Source organism: Oncorhynchus kisutch, linkage group LG6 (genome assembly GCF_002021735.2).
Source record: "Oncorhynchus kisutch isolate 150728-3 linkage group LG6, Okis_V2, whole genome shotgun sequence".
Classification (NCBI taxonomy): domain Eukaryota; kingdom Metazoa; phylum Chordata; class Actinopteri; order Salmoniformes; family Salmonidae; genus Oncorhynchus; species Oncorhynchus kisutch.
The window spans coordinates 14,677,772-14,700,746 of record NC_034179.2 but is presented as its reverse complement, the minus strand read 5'-3'; the positions used below and the strand labels follow the sequence as shown (position 1 = coordinate 14,700,746).

At 42.4% G+C, this 22,975-nt stretch overlaps 1 protein-coding gene across 2 annotated transcripts in view; it reads left to right on the top strand.

Annotated features, from left to right (window-relative positions):
* LOC109892367 (integrin alpha-1) overlaps positions 1-19,699 on the top strand; it is an 86,757-nt gene extending 67,058 nt beyond the window's left edge. For both annotated transcript variants that reach the window (XM_020484857.2, XM_031826257.1), the window contains exons 18-30: positions 3,020-3,127; positions 6,961-7,037; positions 7,503-7,629; positions 7,765-7,845; positions 7,964-8,040; positions 8,232-8,321; positions 10,775-10,883; positions 15,634-15,747; positions 15,924-16,028; positions 16,123-16,227; positions 16,349-16,444; positions 16,663-16,776; positions 17,169-19,699. In XM_020484857.2, the coding sequence (XP_020340446.2) occupies positions 3,020-3,127; positions 6,961-7,037; positions 7,503-7,629; positions 7,765-7,845; positions 7,964-8,040; positions 8,232-8,321; positions 10,775-10,883; positions 15,634-15,747; positions 15,924-16,028; positions 16,123-16,227; positions 16,349-16,444; positions 16,663-16,776; positions 17,169-17,228 (1,263 nt within the window). In that variant the 3' untranslated portion in view covers positions 17,229-19,699. The remainder of the gene's footprint in view (positions 1-3,019; positions 3,128-6,960; positions 7,038-7,502; positions 7,630-7,764; positions 7,846-7,963; positions 8,041-8,231; positions 8,322-10,774; positions 10,884-15,633; positions 15,748-15,923; positions 16,029-16,122; positions 16,228-16,348; positions 16,445-16,662; positions 16,777-17,168) is intronic.
* Positions 19,700-22,975: the final 3,276 nt, after the last annotated feature.

The window sequence follows — 22,975 nt, the reverse complement described above, 5'->3', positions numbered from 1 at the left end:
ACAATGACCATAGGAGTTGATAGGCAAGACAGCATAAAGCCTGGGACCAGGCTAAATGGCTATTAGTATCTCAGTAGACTGGCCAGTGAATGTATTGGATGGACGTACAGTAGGAGGCCAAGTTGCTCTGGTATTGATTCATGGTAGGAAAGCTCTTAACATGAAAGTGGAGACAGATCTCCTTCCCTTGATCAAAGAAAAAGCATCTCCAATAAAACAACCCCTTTCCCAAAAGGCCCATTACTGTAGATACAAGTATTCGTCTTAAAAGAGGCCTAGAAATCGATTCACATTGCATTGATTGTTTTGTAGCAAATAGAAGTACAATATAAGGTTTTATTGAGGATGCAGATGAAAAGAACAGAGGTATAATAAAACAGAAGACTTTGACTGTAATGGGAACCAGAACCAGAGAGAATGCACGACAATGACTGGTTAACCACCCCCAGTACTTCTGAGAAAGGGAGGGAGAGAGAGAGAGGGGGGGGACTTGTTAACCACCCCCAGTACCTCTGAGACAGGGAGGGAGAGAGAGAGAGAGAGAGAGGGGGGGGACTTGTTAACCACCCCCAGTACTTCTGAGAAAGTGAGGGAGAGAGAGAGGGGGGGGACTTGTTAACCACCCCCAGTACCTCTGAGATAGGGAGAGAGAAAGAGAGAGAGAGAGAGAGAGAGAGAGAGAGAGAGAGAGAGAGAGAGAGAGAGAGAGAGAGCGAGAGAGAGAGAGAGAGAGAGAGAGAGAGAGAGAGAGAGAGAGAGAGAGAGAGAGAGCGAGAGAGAGAGAGAGAGAGAGAGAGAGAGAGAGAGAGAGAGGACTGGTTAACCACCCACAGTACCTCTGAGAAAGGGAGAGAGAGAGAGAGAGAGAGAGGACTGGTTAACCACCCCCAGTACCCCTGAGAGAGAGAGAGAGGGGGGGTGAAGAGAGGAGAGTAGTTGGAAAGAGAAACAAAATAGAGGAGTAGAGAGAGAGAGAGAGAGAGCTGGTGTACGGTTGGGGGGGTGCATTCACAATGCATTCCAGTGGCGATATCCCCTAGTGATCTGGTACACCATGTGGCCAGACAGATCACATGCTGTCCATCCCAACTGGAACATAGATGCTTTCTGCTGTCTGATAGGGACACACATAACCCACATTGTCCTCCCGGGAGGAGAACTAACTGACATGCAGCCCTCATAATCCCGAGGGTCTACTGATAACAGTACGGGTGTATATACAGTTGAAGTCGGAAGTTTACATACACTTAGGATGGAGTCATTAAAACTCGTTTTTCAACCACTCCACAAATTTCTTGTAACAAACTATCGTTTTTGGCAAGTTAGGACATCTACTTTGTGCATGACACAAGTCATTTTTACAACAATTGTTTACAGACAGATTATTTCACTTATAATTCACTGTATCGCAATTCCAGTGGGTCAGAAGTTTACATACACTAAGTTGACTGTCCCTTTAAACAGCTTGGAAAATTCCAGAAAATTATGTCATGGCTTTAGAAGCTTCTGATAGGCTAATTGACATAATTTGAGTCAATTGGAGGTCTACCTGTGGATGTATTTCAAGGCGTACCTTCAAACTCAGTGCCTCTTTGCTTGACATCATGGGAAATTCAAAAGAATTCAGCCCCAAAAAATTGTAGACCTCCACAAGTCTGGCTCCTCCTTTATCCTGAAGGTACCACGTTCATCTGTACAAACAATAGTACGCATGTATAAACACCATGGGACCACGCAGCCGTCATACCGCTCAGGAAGAAGACGCGGTCTGTCTCCTAGAGATGAACGTACTTTGGTGCGAAAAGTGCAAATGAATCCCAGAACAACAGCAAAGGACCTTCTGAAGATGCTGGAGGAAACGGGTACAAAAGTATCTATATCCACAGTAAAATGAGTGCTACATCGACATAACCTGAAAGGCCGCTCAGCAAGGAAGAAGCTACTGCTCCAAAATCTTGATAAAAAAAGCCAGACTATGGTTTGCAACTGCACATGTGGACAAATATAGTACTTTTTGGAGAAATGTCCTCTCAAAGCCATAATGACCATCGTTATGTTTGGAAGCTTGCAAGCCGAAGAACACCATCCCAACCGTGATGCACGGGGGTGGCAGCATCATTTTGTGGGGGGTGATTTGCTGCAGGAGGGACTGATGCACTTCACAAAATAAATGGCATCCTGAGGAAGGAAAATTATGTGAATATACTGAAGCAATATCTCAAGACATCAGTCAGGAAGTTAAAGCTTGGTCGCAAATGGGTCTTCCAAATGGACAATGACCCCAAGCATACTTCCAAAGTTGTGGCAAAATGGCTTAAGGACATTGGAGTGGCCATCACAAAGCACTGACCTCAAGCCTTGTGGGCAGAACTGAAAGTTTTGGGCAGAACTGAAAAGACGTGTGCGAGCAAGGAGGCCTACAAACCTGACTCAGTTACACCAGCTCTGTCAGATGGAATGGGCCAAAATTCACCCAACTTATTGTGGGAAGCTTGTGGAAGGCTACCCGAAACGTTTGACGCAAGTTGGCTGGAACACATCCTCCGGAAGTTGTCGTAATTACTGTGTAAGTCTATGGAAGGGTGTGAGAACCATTAGCCTCCTAGGTTTTGTATTGAAGTCAATGTACCCAGAGGAGGATGGAAACTAGCTGTCATCCAGGTACACCATGGTGCTACCCTACAGAGTGCTGTTGAGGCTACGGCAGACCTTCAATGCGAAACAGTGTGTTTTAATCAGTTATTTGGTGATATGATTATATTTTGTGTAGTTTAATCTAAAAGGATAACTTTTTTAATGTTTTACCATTTTTATTTTTATTAAATTCACTGAGGAAGATGGTCCTCCCCTTCCTCCTCTGAGGAGCCTCCACTGGTACATAAGATGAGAAATACTAATGTTTGATAAAAATGCTTTTTAAAAAACGATACAGTACTCTGTCTGTTAGAAAAAGCTTGTCTAAGTACAGCTAAGAGTGTGCAGTAGATACACTGTTCATATAATGATATGATCTCCTCAGGCTAATCTGGACTTCAGAGACCCCATCATGGTCTCCCTCGAGTTTGGTCTGGCTGAGGACACAGGCCCCGTCCTGGATGGAGACTTACCAACGTCACTCAACAAAACGGTAAAATGAACCACAATGTGGCAGATTTAACACACAAGCACACACACACACCAGTAACTTTTGGCTTTCCATGAATTTTGTATACCTTGGCTTGCTTCCCTCTTTAGCCACTACAGGCCCTACTTGGCTAACAATTAGTGTGTGCATGCACACATCTGCTTTTCTTACCTTACTTTAGACCTCAGCTATCATATATTGCAACAGTGAATAGGCGCTGTGTGAGCAGAGTCAGTAATCAGTACTTTACACACTCATACAGTCTGGCTCCTTCCAGTGCTGTAGAGGGTGAATATTCTCTCCAACGGCTGTCCTCCATCCATCACTAGTTCCTATCAGAGGCTCTAAAACACTGACAGACTGTTATCCAGTTCCAATGGTGCAGCTCCCACACACATAGTTTTAATGAGTTGTTTGGCAGAGGGACAGAGGGAGACAAAACATGTGGCTGGATGTTAACACTGTGATAGAACAGGATGTTAACACTGTGGTAGAACAGGATGTTAACACTGTGGTAGAACAGGATGTTAACACTGTGGTAGAACAGGATGTTAACACTGTGGTAGAACCGGATGTTAACACTGTGGTAGAACAGGATGGTAACACTGTGGTAGAACAGGATGTTAACACTGTGGTAGAACCGGATGTTAACACTGTGGTAGAACAGAATGTTAACACCGTGGTAGAACAGAATGTTAACACCGTGGTAGAACAGGATGTTAACACAGTGGTAGAACATGATGTTAACACCGTGGTAGAACAGGATGTTAACACAGTGGTAGAACAGGATGTTAACACTGTGGTAGAACAGGATGTTAACACTGTGGTAAAACAGGATGTTAACACCGTGGTAGAACAGGATGTTAACACTGTGGTAGAACAGGATGTTAACACTGTGGTAGAACAGGATGTTAACACTGTGGTAGAACAGGATGTTAACACAGTGGTAGAACAGGATGTTAACAGTGTGGTAGAACAGGATGTTAACACAGTGGTAGAACAGGATGTTAACACAGCGGTAGAACAGGATGTTAACACTGTGGTAGAACAGGATGTTAACACAGTGGTAGAACAGGATGTTAACACGGTGGTAGAACAGGATGTTAACACTGTGGTAGAACAGGATGTTAACACTGTGGTAGAACAGGATGTTAACACTGTGGTAGAACAGGATGTTAACACAGTGGTATAACAGGATGTTAACACAGTGGTAGAACAGGATGTTAACACTGTGGTAGAACAGGATGTTAACACTGTGGTAGAACAGGATGTTAACACAGTGGTAGAACAGGATGTTAACACTGTGGTAGAACATGATGTTAACACAGTGGTAGAACAGGATGTTAACACAGTGGTAGAACAGGATGTTAACACTGTGGTAGAACAGGATGTTAACACTGTGGTAGAACAGGATGTTAACACTGTGGTATAACCAGATGTTAACACTGTGGTAGAACAGGATGTTAACACTGTGGTAGAACAGGATGTTAACACTGTGGTAGAACCGGATGTTAACACTGTGGTAGAGCCGGATGTTAACACTGTGGTAGAACAGGATGTTAACACTGTGATAGAACAGGATGTTAACACTGTGGTAGAACCGGATGTTAACACTGTGGTAGAGCCGGATGTTAACACTGTGGTAGAACAGGATGTTAACACTGTGATATAACAGGATGTTAACACTGTGGTAGAACAGGATGTTAACACTGTGGTAGAACAGGATGTTAACACTGTGGTAGAACAGGATGTTAACACTGTGGTAGAACAGGATGTTAACACTGTGGTAGAACAGGATGTTAACACTGTGGTAGAACAGGATGGTAACACTGTGGTAGAACAGGATGTTAACACTGTGGTAGAACAGGATGTTAACACTGTGGTAGAACAGAATGTTAACACCGTGGTAGAACAGAATGTTAACACCGTGGTAGAACGGGATGTTAACACTGTGGTAGAACGGGATGTTAACACTGTGGTAGAACAGGATGTTAACACCGTGGTAGAACAGGATGTTAACACTGTGGTAGAACAGGATGTTAACACTGTGGTAGAACAGGATGTTAACACAGTGGTAGAACAGGATGTGAACACTGTGGTAGAACAGGATGTTAACACTGTGGTAGAACAGGATGTTAACACAGTGGTAGAACAGGATGTTAACACTGTGGTAGAACAGGATGTTAACACTGTGGTAGAACAGGATGTTAACACAGTGGTAGAACAGGATGTTAACACAGTGGTAGAACAGGATGTTAACACTGTGGTAGAACAGGATGTTAACACAGTGGTATAACAGGATGTTAACACTGTGGTAGAACAGGATGTTAACACAGTGGTAGAACAGGATGTTAACACTGTGGTAGAACAGGATGTTAACACAGTGGTAGAACAGGATGTTAACACTGTGGTAGAACGGGATGTTAACACTGTGGTAGAACAGGATGTTAACACCGTGGTAGAACAGGATGTTAACACTGTGGTAGAACAGGATGTTAACACTGTGGTAGAACAGGATGTTAACACTGTGGTAGAACAGGATGTTAACACAGTGGTAGAACAGGATGTGAACACTGTGGTAGAACAGGATGTTAACACTGTGGTAGAACAGGATGTTAACACAGTGGTAGAACAGGATGTTAACACTGTGGTAGAACAGGATGTTAACACTGTGGTAGAACAGGATGTTAACACAGTGGTAGAACAGGATGTTAACACAGTGGTAGAACAGGATGTTAACACTGTGGTAGAACAGGATGTTAACACAGTGGTATAACAGGATGTTAACACTGTGGTAGAACAGGATGTTAACACAGTGGTAGAACAGGATGTTAACACTGTGGTAGAACAGGATGTTAACACAGTGGTAGAACAGGATGTTAACACTGTGGTAGAACCGGATGTTAACACTGTGGTAGAACAGGATGTTAACACAGTGGTAGAACAGGATGTTAACACTGTGGTAGAACAGGATGTTAACACAGTGGTAGAACAGGATGTTAACACTGTGGTAGAACAGGATGTTAACACTGTGGTAGAACAGGATGTTAACACTGTGGTAGAACAGGATGTTAACACAGTGGTAGAACAGGATGTTAACACTGTGATAGAACAGGATGTTAACACAGTGGTAGAACAGGATGTTAACACAGTGGTAGAACAGGATGTTAACACAGTGGTAGAACAGGATGTTAACACTGTGGTAGAACAGGATGTTAACACTGTGGTAGAACAGGATGTTAACACAGTGGTAGAACAGGATGTTAACACTGTGGTAGAACAGGATGTTAACACTGTGGTAGAACAGGATGTTAACACAGTGGTATAACAGGATGTTAACACTGTGGTAGAACAGGATGTTAACACAGTGGTAGAACAGGATGTTAACACTGCGGTAGAACAGGATGTTAACACTGTGGTAGAACAGGATGTTAACACAGTGGTAGAACAGGATGTTAACACAGTGGTAGAACAGGATGTTAACACTGTGGTAGAACAGGATGTTAACACTGTGGTAGAACAGGATGTTAACACTGTGGTAGAACAGGATGTTAACACAGTGGTATAACAGGATGTTAACACAGTTTTAAGAAAATACCTTAAAGAAAGTAAGAGATAAGAATAACAATAATTAAAGAGCAGCAGTAAATAACAGTAGCGAGGCTATATACAGGAGGTACTGGTACAGAGTGAATGTGCTGGGGCACCGGTGTTTAGGTAATTGAAGTAATATGTACATGTAGGTACATGCAAGCAGTTTTCGACTGCTTCATTGATAGAACTGTCTTGTACATGGTCTATTCCATACTGCTTGTAACCATGCACACGTCATTCAGATTCCTTTGGTGGACTGTGGGAGCGATGACAAGTGCATAGCTGACCTATCCCTGAAGGCTGTGCCAAGTATACAAAGGTATTGTCACAAAGATTGTATTCTTTCAATCCATCTAACTGTCATGATTTTATGGCAGTTGCGTGGTAGTTCATTGATAGGTATGTTGCCCTTGTATTGTACTTTAGCGCCCTCTTGTGTTGGTCCAGATGAAGTGTCACAGCATTACAGTAAAATCTGCCCTGCTACAGTAATAACATTACAGTAAAATCTGCCCTGCTACGGTAATAACATTACAGTAACATCTGCCCTGGCATAGTAATAACATTACAGTAAAATCTGCCCTGGAGCAGTAATAATATTACTGTAAAATCTGCCCTGCTACAGTAATAACATTACAGTAAAATCTGCCCTGGAGCAGTAATAATATTACTGTAAAATCTGCCCTGCTACAGTAATAACATTACAGTAAAATCTGCTCTTCAACAGTAGTAGAATTACAGTAAAACCTGCCCTGCTACAGTAATAACTTTCCTATTCTTTCAGTCTTGTGATCAAAGCCAACAAGGAAAAGTTCCATGTGCTCATTACCATTAGAAACAGTCAAGACAATGCCTACAATACCAAAGTCATGCTCAGCTTTACTGAAAACATAAACTACGTCAAAGTCAAGGTGAGATCCTTCTCTATGTTTGTAGAGCTGTTGTGGAGCTTTGATTTACATTGATTTCTTGGATGTTGGGAATCAGTACATCAGTATGAGTTTTGACATTGACATTATATGTGATTTCAACCGTTTACTCTGCAGGCCAATGACAAAGTCTGCAGTCTGAATAATACCAAAGTTGAGTGTGCTGTGGGATATCCATTCCTCAAAAGCAATGTAGAGGTAAGACAATTCTTGCAATCACACGTATCTATCCACGTACCATAAGACTCACTATGTACTTCATGTTTCATTTTGTGATGAATAGGCCACTGATCGGTTTTGCTTGTTCTCCCTCCAGGAGGTGTTTGAGATCCTGTTTGAAGTCAACCCTGCACACGTCTGGAAAGAGATTCAGATCAATGTAACTGCAACCAGGTACAGTAAGCCATGGTGTTCATTCATTTGATTTATTTAGCCAGGATAGTCCACACAGTAACAATGGCTAGTGTTTTCCGGGGAGTCCCGAGTTCCATGCTAAATCTCAACTATTTAAAATAAATGAGTGAGCAAAGAAGAAATATTGAAAAGTCCAAATTCTAATGCAATGACTTTTCTCATTTCTACAGTGACAGTGAGGAATTGAAGACCACCCTCCATGACAACTCTGTGAGAATCTCCATCCCTGTGAAGTACGAGGCTGGACTCAGATTCACTGCGTGAGTACAGACAGCAGCAGCTACAACCCATACAGGACATTTTTAGTTCCATAAAAAATACAGGTACAGTATCAGAGTATGACCTTTTTTCAAATCTTTCCATCTCCTGTCTCATCTTTCCATATTCTGTCTCATCTTTCCATATTCTGTCTCATCTTTCCATATTCTGTCTCATCTTTCCATATTCTGTCTCATCTTTCCATATTCTGTCTCATCTTTCCATATTCTGTCTCATCTTTCCATATTCTGTCTCATCTTTCCATATTCTGTCTCATCTTTCCATCTCCTTTCTCATCTTTCCATATTCTGTCTCATCTTTCCATATTCTGTCTCATCTTTCCATCTCCTGTCTCATCTTTCATCTCCTCTCATCTTTCCATCTCCTGTCTCATCTTTCCATCTCATGTCTCATCTTTCCATATCGTGTCTCATATTTCCATATCCTGTCTCATCTTTCCATCTCCTGTCTCATCTTTCCATATCCTGTCTCATCTTTCCATATCCTGTCTCATCTTTCCATCTCCTCTCATCTTTCCATCTCCTGTCTCATCTTTCCATCTCCTCCCATCTTTCCATATCCTGTCTCATCTTTCCATCTCCTGTCTCATCTTTCCATCTCCTATCTTATCTTTCCATCTCCTCTCATCTTTCCATATCCTGTCTCATCTTTCCATCTCCTCTCATCTTTCCATATCCTGTCTCATCTTTCCATATCCTGTCTCATCTTTCCATCTCCTGTCTCATCTTTCCATATCCTGTCTCATCTTTCCATCTCCTGTCTCATCTTTCCATCTCCTATCTCATCTTTCCATCTCCTGTCTCATCTTTCCATCTCCTCTCATCTTTCTATATCCTGTCTAATCTTTCCATATCCTGTCTCATCTTTCCATCTCCTGTCTCATCTTTCCATCTCCTATCTCATCTTTCCATCTCCTGTCTCATCTTTCCATCTCCTCTCATCTTTCTATATCCTGTCTCATCTTTCCATATCCTGTCTCATCTTTCCATCTCCTGTCTCATCTTTCCATCTCCTCTCATCTTTCCATCTCCTCTCATCTTTCCATATCTTGTCTCATCTTTCCATCTCCTGTCTCATCTTTCCATCTCCTGTCTCATCTTTCCATCTCCTCTCATCTTTCCATCTCCTGTCTCATCTTTCCATCTCCTCTCATCTTTCTATATCCTGTCTCGTCTTTCCATATCCGGTCTCGTCTTTCCATCTCCTCTCATCTTTCCATATCCTCTCATTTTTCCATATCCTGTCTCATTTTTCCATATCCTGTCTCATCTTTCCATCTCCTGTCTCATCTTTCATCTCCTCTCATCTTTCCATCTCCTGTCTCATCTTTCCATCTCATGTCTCATCTTTCCATATCGTGTCTCATATTTCCATATCCTGTCTCATCTTTCCATCTCCTGTCTCATCTTTCCATATCCTGTCTCATCTTTCCATCTCCTCTCATCTTTCCATCTCCTGTCTCATCTTTCCATCTCCTCCCATCTTTCCATATCCTGTCTCATCTTTCCATCTCCTGTCTCATCTTTCCATCTCCTATCTTATCTTTCCATCTCCTCTCATCTTTCCATATCCTGTCTCATCTTTCCATCTCCTCTCATCTTTCCATATCCTGTCTCATCTTTCCATATCCTGTCTCATCTTTCCATCTCCTGTCTCATCTTTCCATATCCTGTCTCATCTTTCCATCTCCTGTCTCATCTTTCCATCTCCTATCTCATCTTTCCATCTCCTGTCTCATCTTTCCATCTCCTCTCATCTTTCTATATCCTGTCTAATCTTTCCATATCCTGTCTCATCTTTCCATCTCCTGTCTCATCTTTCCATCTCCTATCTCATCTTTCCATCTCCTGTCTCATCTTTCCATCTCCTCTCATCTTTCTATATCCTGTCACATCTTTCCATATCCTGTCTCATCTTTCCATCTCCTGTCTCATCTTTCCATCTCCTCTCATCTTTCCATCTCCTCTCATCTTTCCATATCTTGTCTCATCTTTCCATCTCCTGTCTCATCTTTCCATCTCCTGTCTCATCTTTCCATCTCCTCTCATCTTTCCATCTCCTGTCTCATCTTTCCATCTCCTCTCATCTTTCTATATCCTGTCTCGTCTTTCCATATCCGGTCTCGTCTTTCCATCTCCTCTCATCTTTCCATATCCTCTCATTTTTCCATATCCTGTCTCATTTTTCCATATCCTGTCTCATCTTTCCATCTCCTGTCTCATCTTTCCATCTCCTCTCATCTTTCCATATCTTGTCTCATCTTTCCATCTCCTCTCATCTTTCCATCTCCTGTCTCATCTTTCCATCTCCTCTCATCTTTCCATATCTTGTCTCATCTTTCCATCTCCTGTCCCATCTTTCCATCTCCTTACTCATTTTTCCATATCCTGTCTCATCTTTCCATCTCTCCATCCATCATCCCTCTATCTCTCAGTGACAGGCATATGAAGGAGGACCACATCATAGTGAAAGAGGGAGAGCAGTACCCCAGCATCTTCAACCACACCAGTGTGATAGGAGAAGAGGTCAAGATCATCTATACGGTAAGACCTACATACTGTAGACCATAGTAATACCTGCTTAGATAAGGCCAGGGGATAAGAACAATTAAATTAAATGTATTTATAAAGCCCTTTATACATCAGCAGATGTCACAAAGTTCTTATACGGAAACCCAGCCTAAAACCCCAAACAGCAAGCAATGCAGATGTAGAAGCATGGTGGCTAGGAAAAACTCCCTAGAAAGGCAGGAACCTAGGAAGAAACCTAGAGAGGAACCAGGCTCTGAGGGGTGGCCAGTGCTCTTCTGGCTGTACTGGGTAGAGAGGGACCAGGCTCTGAGGGGTGTCCAGTCCTCTTCTGGCTGTACTGGGTAGAGAGGGACCAGGCTCTGAGGGGTGACCAGTGCTCTTCTGGCTGTACTGGGTAGAGAGGGACCAGGCTCTGAGGGGTGGCCAGTCCTCTTCTGGCTGTACTGGGTAGAGAGGAACCAGGCTCTGAGGGGTGGCCAGTGCTCTTCTGGCTGTACTGGGTAGAGAGGGACCAGGCTCTGAGGGGTGACCAGTGCTCTTCTGGCTGTACTGGGTAGAGAGGAACTAGGCTCTGAGGGGTGGCCAGTCCTCTTCTGGCTGTACTGTGTAGAGAGGAACTAGGCTCTGAGTGGTGGCTGGTGGAGAGGGTAAGAGTACATGGCCATTAAGGCTAGATCGTTCTTCAAGATGTTCAAACGTTCATAGATGACCAGCAGGGTCAAATAATAATCACAGTGGTTGTAGAGAATGCAACAGGTCAGCACCTCAGGAGTAAATGTCAGTTGGCTCTCTACCGCACCTGACAGCAGGTGTGGTAGAGAGAGAGAGGGTTGAAACAGCAGGTCCAGGATAAGGTAGCAGGTCCGGTGAACAGGTCAGGTTTCCATAGCCACAGGCAGAACAGCAGAAACTGGATCAGCAGCATGACCAGGGGACGAGGACAACCAGGAGTCGTCAGGCCAGGTAGTCCTGAGGCCTGGTCCAAGGGAAGAGAGAGAGTTAGGAGAATTAGAGGGAGCACACTGAAGATCACACAGGACACCAGATAAGACATGAGAAATTCACCAGATAGGACAGACTGACCCTAGCCCCCCAAAACATAGTTTCTTGCAGCATAGATATTGGAGACTGAGCCGGGGGGGTCGGGGGACACTGTGGACCCGCCCGAGAATACCCCTGGACAAGGCCAACCAGGCAGGATATAACCAGACCCACTTTGCCAAATCAAAGCCCCCACACCACTAGAGGGATATCAACAGACCACCAACTTACTACCCAGAGACAAGGCGGAGTATAGCCCACGAAGATCTCACCCATAATGTCAGTGACTCAACACATTCAAGTTGAGAATAGCAACAAAAAAAAGCCTGGCAAGATGTGATTCACCCCTCCTAGGGAAAGCATGGGAGAGCAGTAGCAAGCCAGTGACTCAGTCCCCGTAATAGAGCCCCACAGTGGAGGCATCATAATACCCATAAAACCTAGAGGTCAAACAGGGAAATGGTTCCAATCATTTTTTCCACCATAAATTTTTCCCATAGGGGATTTTAGAAACACTTAAAATAAGTGCTGTGTTTCATACTGTGGTACTCTATAGGGTCAGAGGCAGAGAATCACAGTAGAAAGAGGGGAGCTGGCATATTACCTCAATTACCTCGACTAACAGGTTCCCCCGCACATTGACTCTGTACCGGTACCCCCGGTAAATAGTCTCTCTATTGTTATTTTACTGCTGCTCTTTAATTACTTGTTCCTTTTATTTCTTATTCTTATTCATATTTTTTAAACTGAATTGTTGGTTAGGGGCTTGTAAGTAAGCATTTCACTGTAAGGTCTACACTTGTTGTATTCGGCGCATGTGATTAATACAATTTGATTTGAAAACATTTGCCGCCATCACACTTCCTTATGTCTGAAACACAGGCTTCCAGGGTAGGCAATTTTGAGGCTTCACCATGTTTTATCGAAATGTACAGCTGTGTGTCGTCTGCATAGCAGGTAAAGTCACCAAGAGGTAGAATATATAGTGAAAACAATAGTGGTCCTAAAACGGAACCTTGAGGAACACCGAAACTTACCATTGATTTGTCAGAAGACGAAACATCCACAAAGATGAACTAATATCTTACCGACAGATTAGATCTAAAACAGGCAAGACCTTGCCTGTGTAGACCAGCCTTTCTTAAAGTATGGGTCGCGACCCAAAGTGGGACCTGTTAATGGTGGGTCGCGACATGTCAGTGTAAATTTATAATTATTTCATCAATTACTGGAATTGGTTTGACCAAGTGCATCTGCGCTCTCTGTTCAGTGCGCTTTCTGTTTCTGTTAAATAAGGGAGTACTAACTAACTGTCATAGTAGTAGATGTGAGTTTCTCTTTCAAACAATCCCCTGACCTTGTACACAGCTAATAGCTAACATTTGCCAAAGCAAGCTAGCTACTGATAGCGCAAACCTAGTGACAGTACAGATGAAGAAATATGAACAATTATCAGGCCTACTGTACATCTTACTGTAGAAATTATTGTTGAAAATGTGTCTAGGTTGGAACTGTTGCTGTTAAAATACAACTATAATTGTCATTCTTACCTGGAATAAACTGATTGAAGCAAGATGCTTTTTGAAGCAAACACACTTACACAGTTCTAGGTTGTTCATCTACAGCAGGAAGCAGTCTCCTGCCTGACTGAGAAAGCTGTAGATGTTCTGGTCCAGTTTGGCACCACATATCTATGTGAGTCAGGGTTCTCAACTCTGACACTTATAAAACAAGTACAGAAACAGTTTCAAGGCTGAGCTTGACCTCAGTGTTACACTGTCAACAGAGCCCAGAATAGACATGCTCTCATTAGGACTGTGTGGGGGTTTTCTGGTCTACATCTGTGTGATGTGATCAATCAGTTTATTCCAGTTCAGAATAAAAAATATTTATTGTATTTTAACAGACAGTTCCAACCTAGACTTTCTTTCAACAATAATTTCTACAGTAAGATGCACAGCAGGCCTGATCATTTCTACAGTAAGATGCACAGCAGGCCTGATCATTTCTACAGTAATCATTTGTACTGTTACTTGGGGTTGCACGATCAACAAGCCTGTGTGTTCTGTTATACATCTGTGTCATGTGATCAATCTGTTTATTCCAGGTAAGAATTAAATGATTTATTGTATTTTAACAGCAACAGTTCCAACCTAGACAGATATGTCAGAGTGTTTTTAATGGGGGAAAATAAACATTAATAGATATTTATATGGATATTTAATTGAATTGTTATTTGTTTTTGTCTATATTGCATTCGTTTTAAGAACAAGGGCAATGAAATGTACCGATATTTATGTGTAGTTTTTCTAAGCTTGGGTCCCAGGAAAACACAGAATTTCTCATCTGGGTCCCAGGCTAAAAACGTTTAAGAACCGCTGGTATAGAACAATTTGGGTTTCCAATCTTTCCAAAAGAATGTGGTGATTGATGGTGTCAAAGTGGCACTAAGTTCTAGGGGTACAAGGACCAATCCAGAGCCTCAGTCTAACACCATTAAAAGGTCATTTGCCACCTTCACAAGTGCGGTCTCAGTACTACGATGGAGTCTAAAACCAGACTGGAGCGTTTTGTATACATTATTTGTCTTCAGGAAGGCAGTGAGTTGCTGAGCAACAACTCAGTACTACGATGGAGTCTAAAACCAGACTGGAGCATTTTGTATACATTATTTGTCTTCAGGAAGGCAGTGAGTTGCTGAGCAACAACTCAGTACTACGATGGAGTCTAAAACCAGACTGGAGCGTTTTGTATACATTATTTGTCTTCAGGAAGGCAGTGAGTTGCTGAGCAACAACTCAGTACTACGATGGAGTCTAAAACCAGACTGGAGCGTTTTGTATACATTATTTGTCTTCAGGAAGGCAGTGAGTTGCTGAGCAACAACTCAGTACTACAATGGAGTCTAAAACCAGACTGGAGTGTTTTGTATACATTATTTGTCTTCAGGAAGGCAGTGAGTTGCTGAGCAACAACTTTAAACACCAATAATAATAGAGGAATGGGAGACTCAATAACAGGCCGATAGTAAAACATCCAGGTCAAGGAGAGGCTTTTTCAGGAGAGGCTTTACTACTGCCGCGTTTACTGAGTTTGGTACACATTCAGAGGATAGGGAGCCAAGTACAGGAAGTAGCTCTTTCAGTAGTTTAGCTGGAATAGGGTCCAGTAGCCAGCTGGAAGGTTTAGAGGCCATGACTATTTTCATGAATGTGACGAGAGATACAGGATACAAAAACTTTGATCCGCAGTTTTTGCAGTTCTGTGCAGACTCGGGAAAACTGAGTTTTGGTGAAATATGCATACTCAAAGAATTTGCTTTCTAATTATCATGAACGATTGAAGAAGTTAATGAATTCATCACTGCTGAACTGAAGGCCATCCTCACTTGGGGAATGCTTATTTTTATTTAGCTTTGCGACTGTATCAAAAATAAATGTTTGATTATTTTTACTCTCCTCAATCAGGTTGGAAAAGTAGGCTGATTCAGCAGCAGTGAGGGCTGTGGACTTCTCCATGTGAATATTGAAGTCACCAAAAATGACTATGAGGTCCAATAGGAATTCAGGGAACTCTGTATACAGCCCAGAAGGACTGTAACAGTAGCTATAAAAAGTGACTGAGTAGGCTGCAATTAAGTTGCCAAGCTCAAAAAAACCAACATGTGGTCACATTTTGACTGAAAGAACTGTGACTTCCTGTCTCTCGCTCTGGTCTCTAGGTTAAAAAGGATGTGAATATGGAGACTCCTCCTCTAAAGCTGAGGGTGATGTACCCGTACCTATCACCTAGAGAGAACATCCTGCTATACCTGACACATGTCACCTCCTCACAGGTAAGGCTTCTCTACTGTGTACTGTACCATAGAGATAGACAGTCTACCAGTATCCCCTGGACATGGTTCAGTACCAGTCATCAGACAATCACACGGTGAAGTCAAACACTCTGTAGAACTGTGGTGGTGTGGATCAAGTTGATAATTGATTGATGGACCTTTTGTCTCTCCCACAGGATGTGAGATGTCACATCAGGGACCTGATTAACCCTTTAAAGATCAACAACAACAACACGCACACCATCAATCCTAAAAAAGAGACCCTCAGTGTCTTCCTGGTGGTGAGTCAGCACTACTGTGTGTGAGTGTGAGTATGAGTGTGTGTGTGTACGTGAGTGTGTGAGAGTCTCACAGTGTGTGTACTCTCCTTTGCAGGGCTGTAAGGACCACCCGTGTAAGTCATTTATCTGCTCCATCCCTCACGTCAACAACAGCCAGGTCAATGTTACCTTCAGGGTGTGGAAGCCCACCTTTATCAAAGTGAGTACAGTGAAGTGTCACTTGTTCATTCATTGTTTTTGATTGATTGATTGATACATTTATTAACTGACAAATGTATTGGTATATTGAGTGATGAATTGAATTGCTCTTCGCTCCACAGGCAGAGTTCTCCAGCCTTCACATGATTGTTAATGCCACTCTGGAGAACCTGAACACTGATCTCTTCGTGTTGAGTGCCACCAATTACGCCAGAGATGTGAGTGCAATTACCTATTCATTTTCATGTGATCCGCTGCACTTACACAGGCAACACAATTTTGATCTTCTGCCCAATTATTGGTCTTTAGACCAATCAGAAGAGATTTTTTGCTAATAATTGGGCAAAATATCCAAATTGGTCTGCCTGTGTAAACACAGCCTTTATCTGTTGGCTTTTTGTCCTTTGCTTGTTTTAACACTGTTGTTTCCATCCAGGTGAAGATCCAGGTCTCTAAAGAGGCTTTGGGAGGTATACCACTGTGGATCATTATAGTCAGTATCCTCATAGGACTGCTGATTCTGGCACTGGTCATCTTCGCTCTATGGAAGGTATGTGTGTGTTCACAACCTTCTGTCTGCTTGTGTCTGCAGGGAACTTATAATCGATTATACATTGGATCTTCTCAAATACAACAATAAGTATTATTATTAATAATAATAATCATTTGGTGGGTGCTTATATTTGTCCTATCTCACACATGTACAAGTGTGTATTATATGCATGTGTGAATTGGAAATGTGTTTTTTGCATATCTCAACTCTCCCTGAGACACCCTTAGAGAGTAGGGTCAAGGCTTGTGTTATAGAGAGGCTCAACATGGTGTGACCATGTGTGAAATGCACTTTTAAATCTATTAAACTTGAACTCAAACTTGAGACTTGAGTTTGTATGTGAATTCTGGATTATGTTGTGTTCACTGTTGTCTTCTCTGCTCCACCAGGCTGGATTTTTCAAGAGAAAATCCATAGAGGACATGGAGAACGAGGACATGAAGAATTAATCCTTCCACCACCATACAGATCTGTCTGTGCCCCACTGTCTTCAGGTCTGTCTTCAGGTCTGTCTTCAGGTCTGTCTTCAGGTCTGTCTTCAGGTCTGTCTTCAGGTCTGTCTTCAGGTCTGTCTTCAGGTCTGTCTTCAGGTCAGTTAGAAGAGATACCATAGGAAATACCCCATCAACCAATTCACCTGAACACCATCAGGTTAGAAGAAAAGCCAGTCTATTTATGGCTATTCAACAACCATTCACCTGAATGTGATGTGGCCCATCTACCAGCCTTAAAACCCTGGTCTGGTTCAGTGGATACAGAGGCCTGGGGAAACATTGAACTTGTACAGTACACTTTGTTCTTCCATCTGTTCATTGTGGGTACCAAGACCTGGACCTAACAGACCTAAGCTAGAAGGGAAATCAGAAGACCGTAAGGATAATGGCACCCTGACCCAGACCTGATCATATGCAGCCACACCAGCTTTATACAACAGGACAAAACGTTCTCAGGTTCACTTACAGCGTCAACATCCCAAAGACACTAAAAACACCTCAGATTACAGTATGGCATTACACCAAAGTTGTCCAAATGTCCAAGGCACTCTGCAATGGATTAGAATTCTGTGTTATAGTTTTTGACATGTTTTACTAATATACTGTAAATCTATACCATGTACTGTATTTCCTTTTGTTTGGTATATTTTGATATGTGTTATTACCTATATTTTGACACATTCATCGTCTTCTAAGCATAATGTTTGCTTTTTGGAACACTGATATTTTCACATGAGTGTTTTTCCAGTCTTACAAGCGCAATCTGTAAATTTGATTTTTTTTAAAACAAAAGTGTTCCCTTGAATATTTAAGGGGTCTATGCAAATATACCCTCTCCAAATATATATTCAGTATAAAAGAAGAGTAGGAATTTGCTATTGACATAAATACAACAGTTTTAATCTAGTTTTTGTTTAATTTTGCTCCCACATGGGGGCAGAGAATTTACAGATTGCTCCTTTACAGTATTAGGAAAACCTTTGATTGTCCTGTAAATGTAATGTAAAGCTTGTACATAAAGTTATGTTTGCAATAATTCCTATAATTTAAGATCAAGTTAAGTCCAGCATGTATCACCAAGGCCCTATATATCAGTAATAGAGATATAATAAGTCATTTGCTCCTACATTTCTCAGGTATTACTTATGATAGTATGTTGATCGTATGGTGATAGTATGGTGATAGTATGGTGATAGTAAGTGGATAATTTGATGATAGAATGATGATAGTATGGGGATAGTATGGCGATAGTATGGTGATAGTAAGTGGATAATTTGATGATAGAATGATGATAGTATGGCGATAGTATGAATTAGATAAAACAAACAAATGTAGTATTTTTAAATAAAATACTATTTTAAAAATATGTAAATATTGGTAAAAATGTAAATGTTTGATAAATGTGTATTGGAACTCGATGCATTTTGCATCCATTCGCTAAGATGTTATTTTTTTTGATGATTTCTCTGAGGAAGCCTACAGTCACATAGAGCAATCCAAAAAGGATCTCAGCGGAGTGTAACTTGATTCCTGATGTTCAAACCTGTCAGTACCACAAAACAAAGAGATGTTTGTCTCAGAGAAGGTCAAACTCTGGAAACTAGGCCATTGAACATTACACACAGGGGGGGATTTGGTCTGATGCATATGAACACCAGGTTATGCCTAAAGCCCTGTAGTCTCTGGTATGGCCGGAGCGGTAGCGACTGTCGTGATTGTGAGTAGAAATGTTTGATTCATGCATTGTTTCCTCTTTCTCTCCGCCTACATTCCTCTGCATATTTACATATTTTGCACAGGCAGTCCGGTGTAATCCCTGACTTTTATTGTATATAAGAGACACTCATCAGCTCACCCATTACTGTTGAAAGCACATGTAATAAATGAATAAATATCTGTAGAATGTGTAAGATAACCTTAACACGGGGATCCTCCATACTGTCCCCTTCTGGAGAGCTTATTTGTCACAGCTCAGCACTGATAGAGTCAGCTGATCAAGGCTTTGAAGATTTAATTACTGATTAGTTCAATTGGAACCCAGAACCAAATCTTGTGTGCTGACCAGCTACGCAACTTGACATGTATTATAATTTATGTTCATGTGTTAAAAGTCTGTCACAGGATGTTGTTTGCTGTATCAGGTGTGATGGCACATGTGGGACAAAACCTACTGTACTTTGACTCTCCAGGAGCAGGTTTGAGGATGAGAGAGAGCGAGAGACCGGAGAGGGTGACTGGAGAGAGAGAGGGTTAGGGACTGCTTCAGACTGATGTACTCCAGTCATACACACTGCTGTGAACTGTTAGTTTAATACACTGGTTTGTCATACTGTATGTACTCTGATCAGCACAGATTTGAAAGCATTGCACAAGCTGTCAAGGATCTTATGCCAAAAAATAAATAAATAAAAATGGTTTTAAATTAATACATGTTGGACATCAATGGCCATAGCACTGGATAGGTATTGTGGTATAGCAGGTGTGCGTGTGTGTGTGCGTGCGTGTGTGTGTGATCATTGTATGCTAAGAAGTCCTAAGTTATTTCCCTCTGCAGGGCAGGCAGCAGGTGAGCTATTTGTCTGCAGATAGGTTGCTCATGCGTTTGGGATTACTGTACACACTAGTTGATCCTTTCATCTGGATCCTGTTCAGTCAGTGGACAGTTTGGGCCCTGCAGGCATACTGACCCCATTACACAGACGGGGTTCATTGTTTCTGACTGAGAGCTGAGAGAAAAGGGGTAAGACAGCTTCCAGTATGATTCTGCATCTGGTATCTGCCTTTCTTTGTAGGTGTTTTTGCCTACAGAACAATAACTCAAAACATGAACATAGACAGGCAGGAAGATTTGCAGAAAGACACACACCCACAGTTTAGGTTAATGATTCATGACAACGCTAATGTTCAACCCATGGATATCATTGGGAATCTGTGGTGTGAGAGAGAGAGAGAGAGAGAGAGACATAACAGCAGCAAGATTTGTGACCTGTTGCCACAAGACAAGGTCAACCAGTGAAGAACAAACACAATTGTAAATACAATATTTATGTTTATTTATTTTTCCTTTTGTACTTTAACCATTTGCACATCGTTACAACACTGTATAGAGACATAATATGACATAATATGAAATATGAAATGTCTTTATTCTTTTGTAACTTCTGTGAGTATAATGTTAACTGTAAATTTGTATTGTTTATTTCACTTTTGTATATTATCTACTTCACTTGCTTTGGCAATGTTAACATATGTTTTCCATGCCAATAAAGCGCCTTGAATTGAATTGAGAGAGCGAGACAGACAGGCATACAGGCAGACACATCAAAGAGCGAGAGAGGCAGAGAGAGACAGAGACACAGAGAGAGGCAGAGAGAGCAAGAGAGAGAGACCGGGAAAGAGACATACACAGAGAGAGAGAGACAGGGAGCGAGACATACACAGAGAGAGAGAGGCAGAGAGGGACAGAGAGAGAGAGAGAGGGACAGAGAGAGAGAGAGAGGGACAGAGAGAGAGAGGGACACAGAGAGAGAGAGAGATAGGCAGAGAGAGAGAGAGAGATAGAGAGACAGAGAGAGAGAGAGAGAGAGAGAGAGAGGGACAGAGGCACAGAGAGAGAGAGGCAGAGAGGGAGAGAGAGAGAGAGAGGGACAGAGAGAGAGAGGGACACAGAGAGAGAGAGAGATAGGCAGAGAGAGAGAGAGAGATAGAGAGACAGAGAGAGAGAGAGAGAGAGAGAGGGACAGAGGCACAGAGAGAGAGAGGCAGAGAGGGAGAGAGAGAGAGAGAGACAGAGAGAGAGAGAGAGAGAGAGAGAGAGAGAGAGAGAGAGAGGTGACAGAGGCACAGAGAGAGAGAGAGAGATAGAGAGACAGAGAGAGAGAGAGAGAGAGAGAGAGAGGGACAGAGGCACAGAGAGAGAGAGAGAGGGACAGAGGCACAGAGAGAGAGAGAGAGAGAGAGGGACAGAGGCACAGAGAGAGAGAGAGAGGGACAGAGGCACAGAGAGAGAGAGAGAGAGAGAGGGACAGAGGCACAGAGAGAGAGAGAGAGAGAGAGGGGACAGAGGCACAGAGAGAGAGAGAGAGGGACAGAGGCACAGAGAAGAGAGAGAGAGAGAGAGATAGAGAGACAGAGAGAGAGAGAGAGAGAGAGAGAGGGGACAGAGGCACAGAGAGAGAGAGAGAGAGAGAGAGAGAGAGGGACAGAGGCACAGAGAGAGAGAGAGAGAGGGACAGAGGCACAGAGAGAGAGAGAGAGAGGGACAGAGGCAAACAGGCAGAGAGAGAGAGAGAGAGAGAGAGAGGGACAGAGGCACAAGAGAGAGAGAGAGAGAGAGAGGGAGAGAGGGACAGAGGCACAGAGAGAGAGAGAGAGGAGAGAGAGAGAGAGAGAGGGACAGAGGCACAGAGAGAGAGAGAGAGAGGAGAGAGAGAGGGACAGAGGCACAGAGAGAGAGAGAGTTTTTTAAAGTTTTTATAAAACCTTTATTTTTTACTCAAGTGTTAACATAAATAATGACACACTGCCTTTTCAGAAATGAAACAACAAATGTAATTCCTAAACAAAAATAAATACATAACATATACATTCAACTTATTTCATCAGCAAAAAATAATTTCCCCTCCTCTACAAAACAAAGCGTTCCTTCGTAGGCCCACTTCTCCTCAAATAATAGGAGATCTTTTACAGCTGAAAAGAACTCAAAATCTACTTTTATTCTTGCTTTCACTAATCCTTTAAAAACACATCTTACATCCTTCCCATATCCCGTTTCCTACTCAAAAAAATTGACATCTTAGCTTGTCCCAAAATAAAATTTAACATTTGACATTTTCTTTTCTATTGTTTACTATATTGAAACCCCAAAATAAAAACAGTGTTATTGAAAAACTCCCCTACAGCTTTAAACAAAGATTCCAGCATTTCCAATAGAGGTTTTATCCTCTCACACTCCATAAAACAGTGAAAAATGGTTTCTCTTATATTACAAAAAGGACATCCATCTCTAACATCTGAGTTAATAACAGATACAAAAGCATTAACTGCAATGATGCCATGTAAAACCCTCCATTGCATATCACCAGTACCCTTTTGTAACGGTGGCTTGTACAGTGCTCTCCATGCTGGCTTTACCTTGTCATCAATGCCCAATTTTACCCTCCATGGAGTGTCTTTTCTATTTTTCAATGTATCTTTATTCAACACCTTGACACACCCCCTATACAAGTCCTTCCCATTCACCTCATCCAAACCCACCTCCTCCAACCCTCTCAAATCCAGCAATAACGCCTTTCTTTCTGACTCTGGGATATTCGGTGTAATCCCTAGTCTTGGAAATGAGACGTCTTCATCTTGTACCTTCTTCTTGTGGCTACTAAGCATACCCCATTCTTCCGCTGACAGAGCCCTCCTGCAGCTCCCCAGCATTTGTCCGACAATCCTTTCCGACCTCATCCCCAAATGTTCTGCCACCCGTCTTCCAGCCATGGCCATTAACTGTCTTAAGGTGATGATCTTCCCCTTCACCAGAATCTTGGAGAAATGTGGAACAGCTGCAGGTGTACAATCCAGTCTTGCCCCATACACCAGAGGTTCCTCCAACAGCCAATGCACTGACTCCGCTGAAGTTCGTCTGGACACCTTCATTATGCTCCACACTCTGAGAAGGCCTCTGTAAAACGGAGGTACTCCCTCCCTATAAA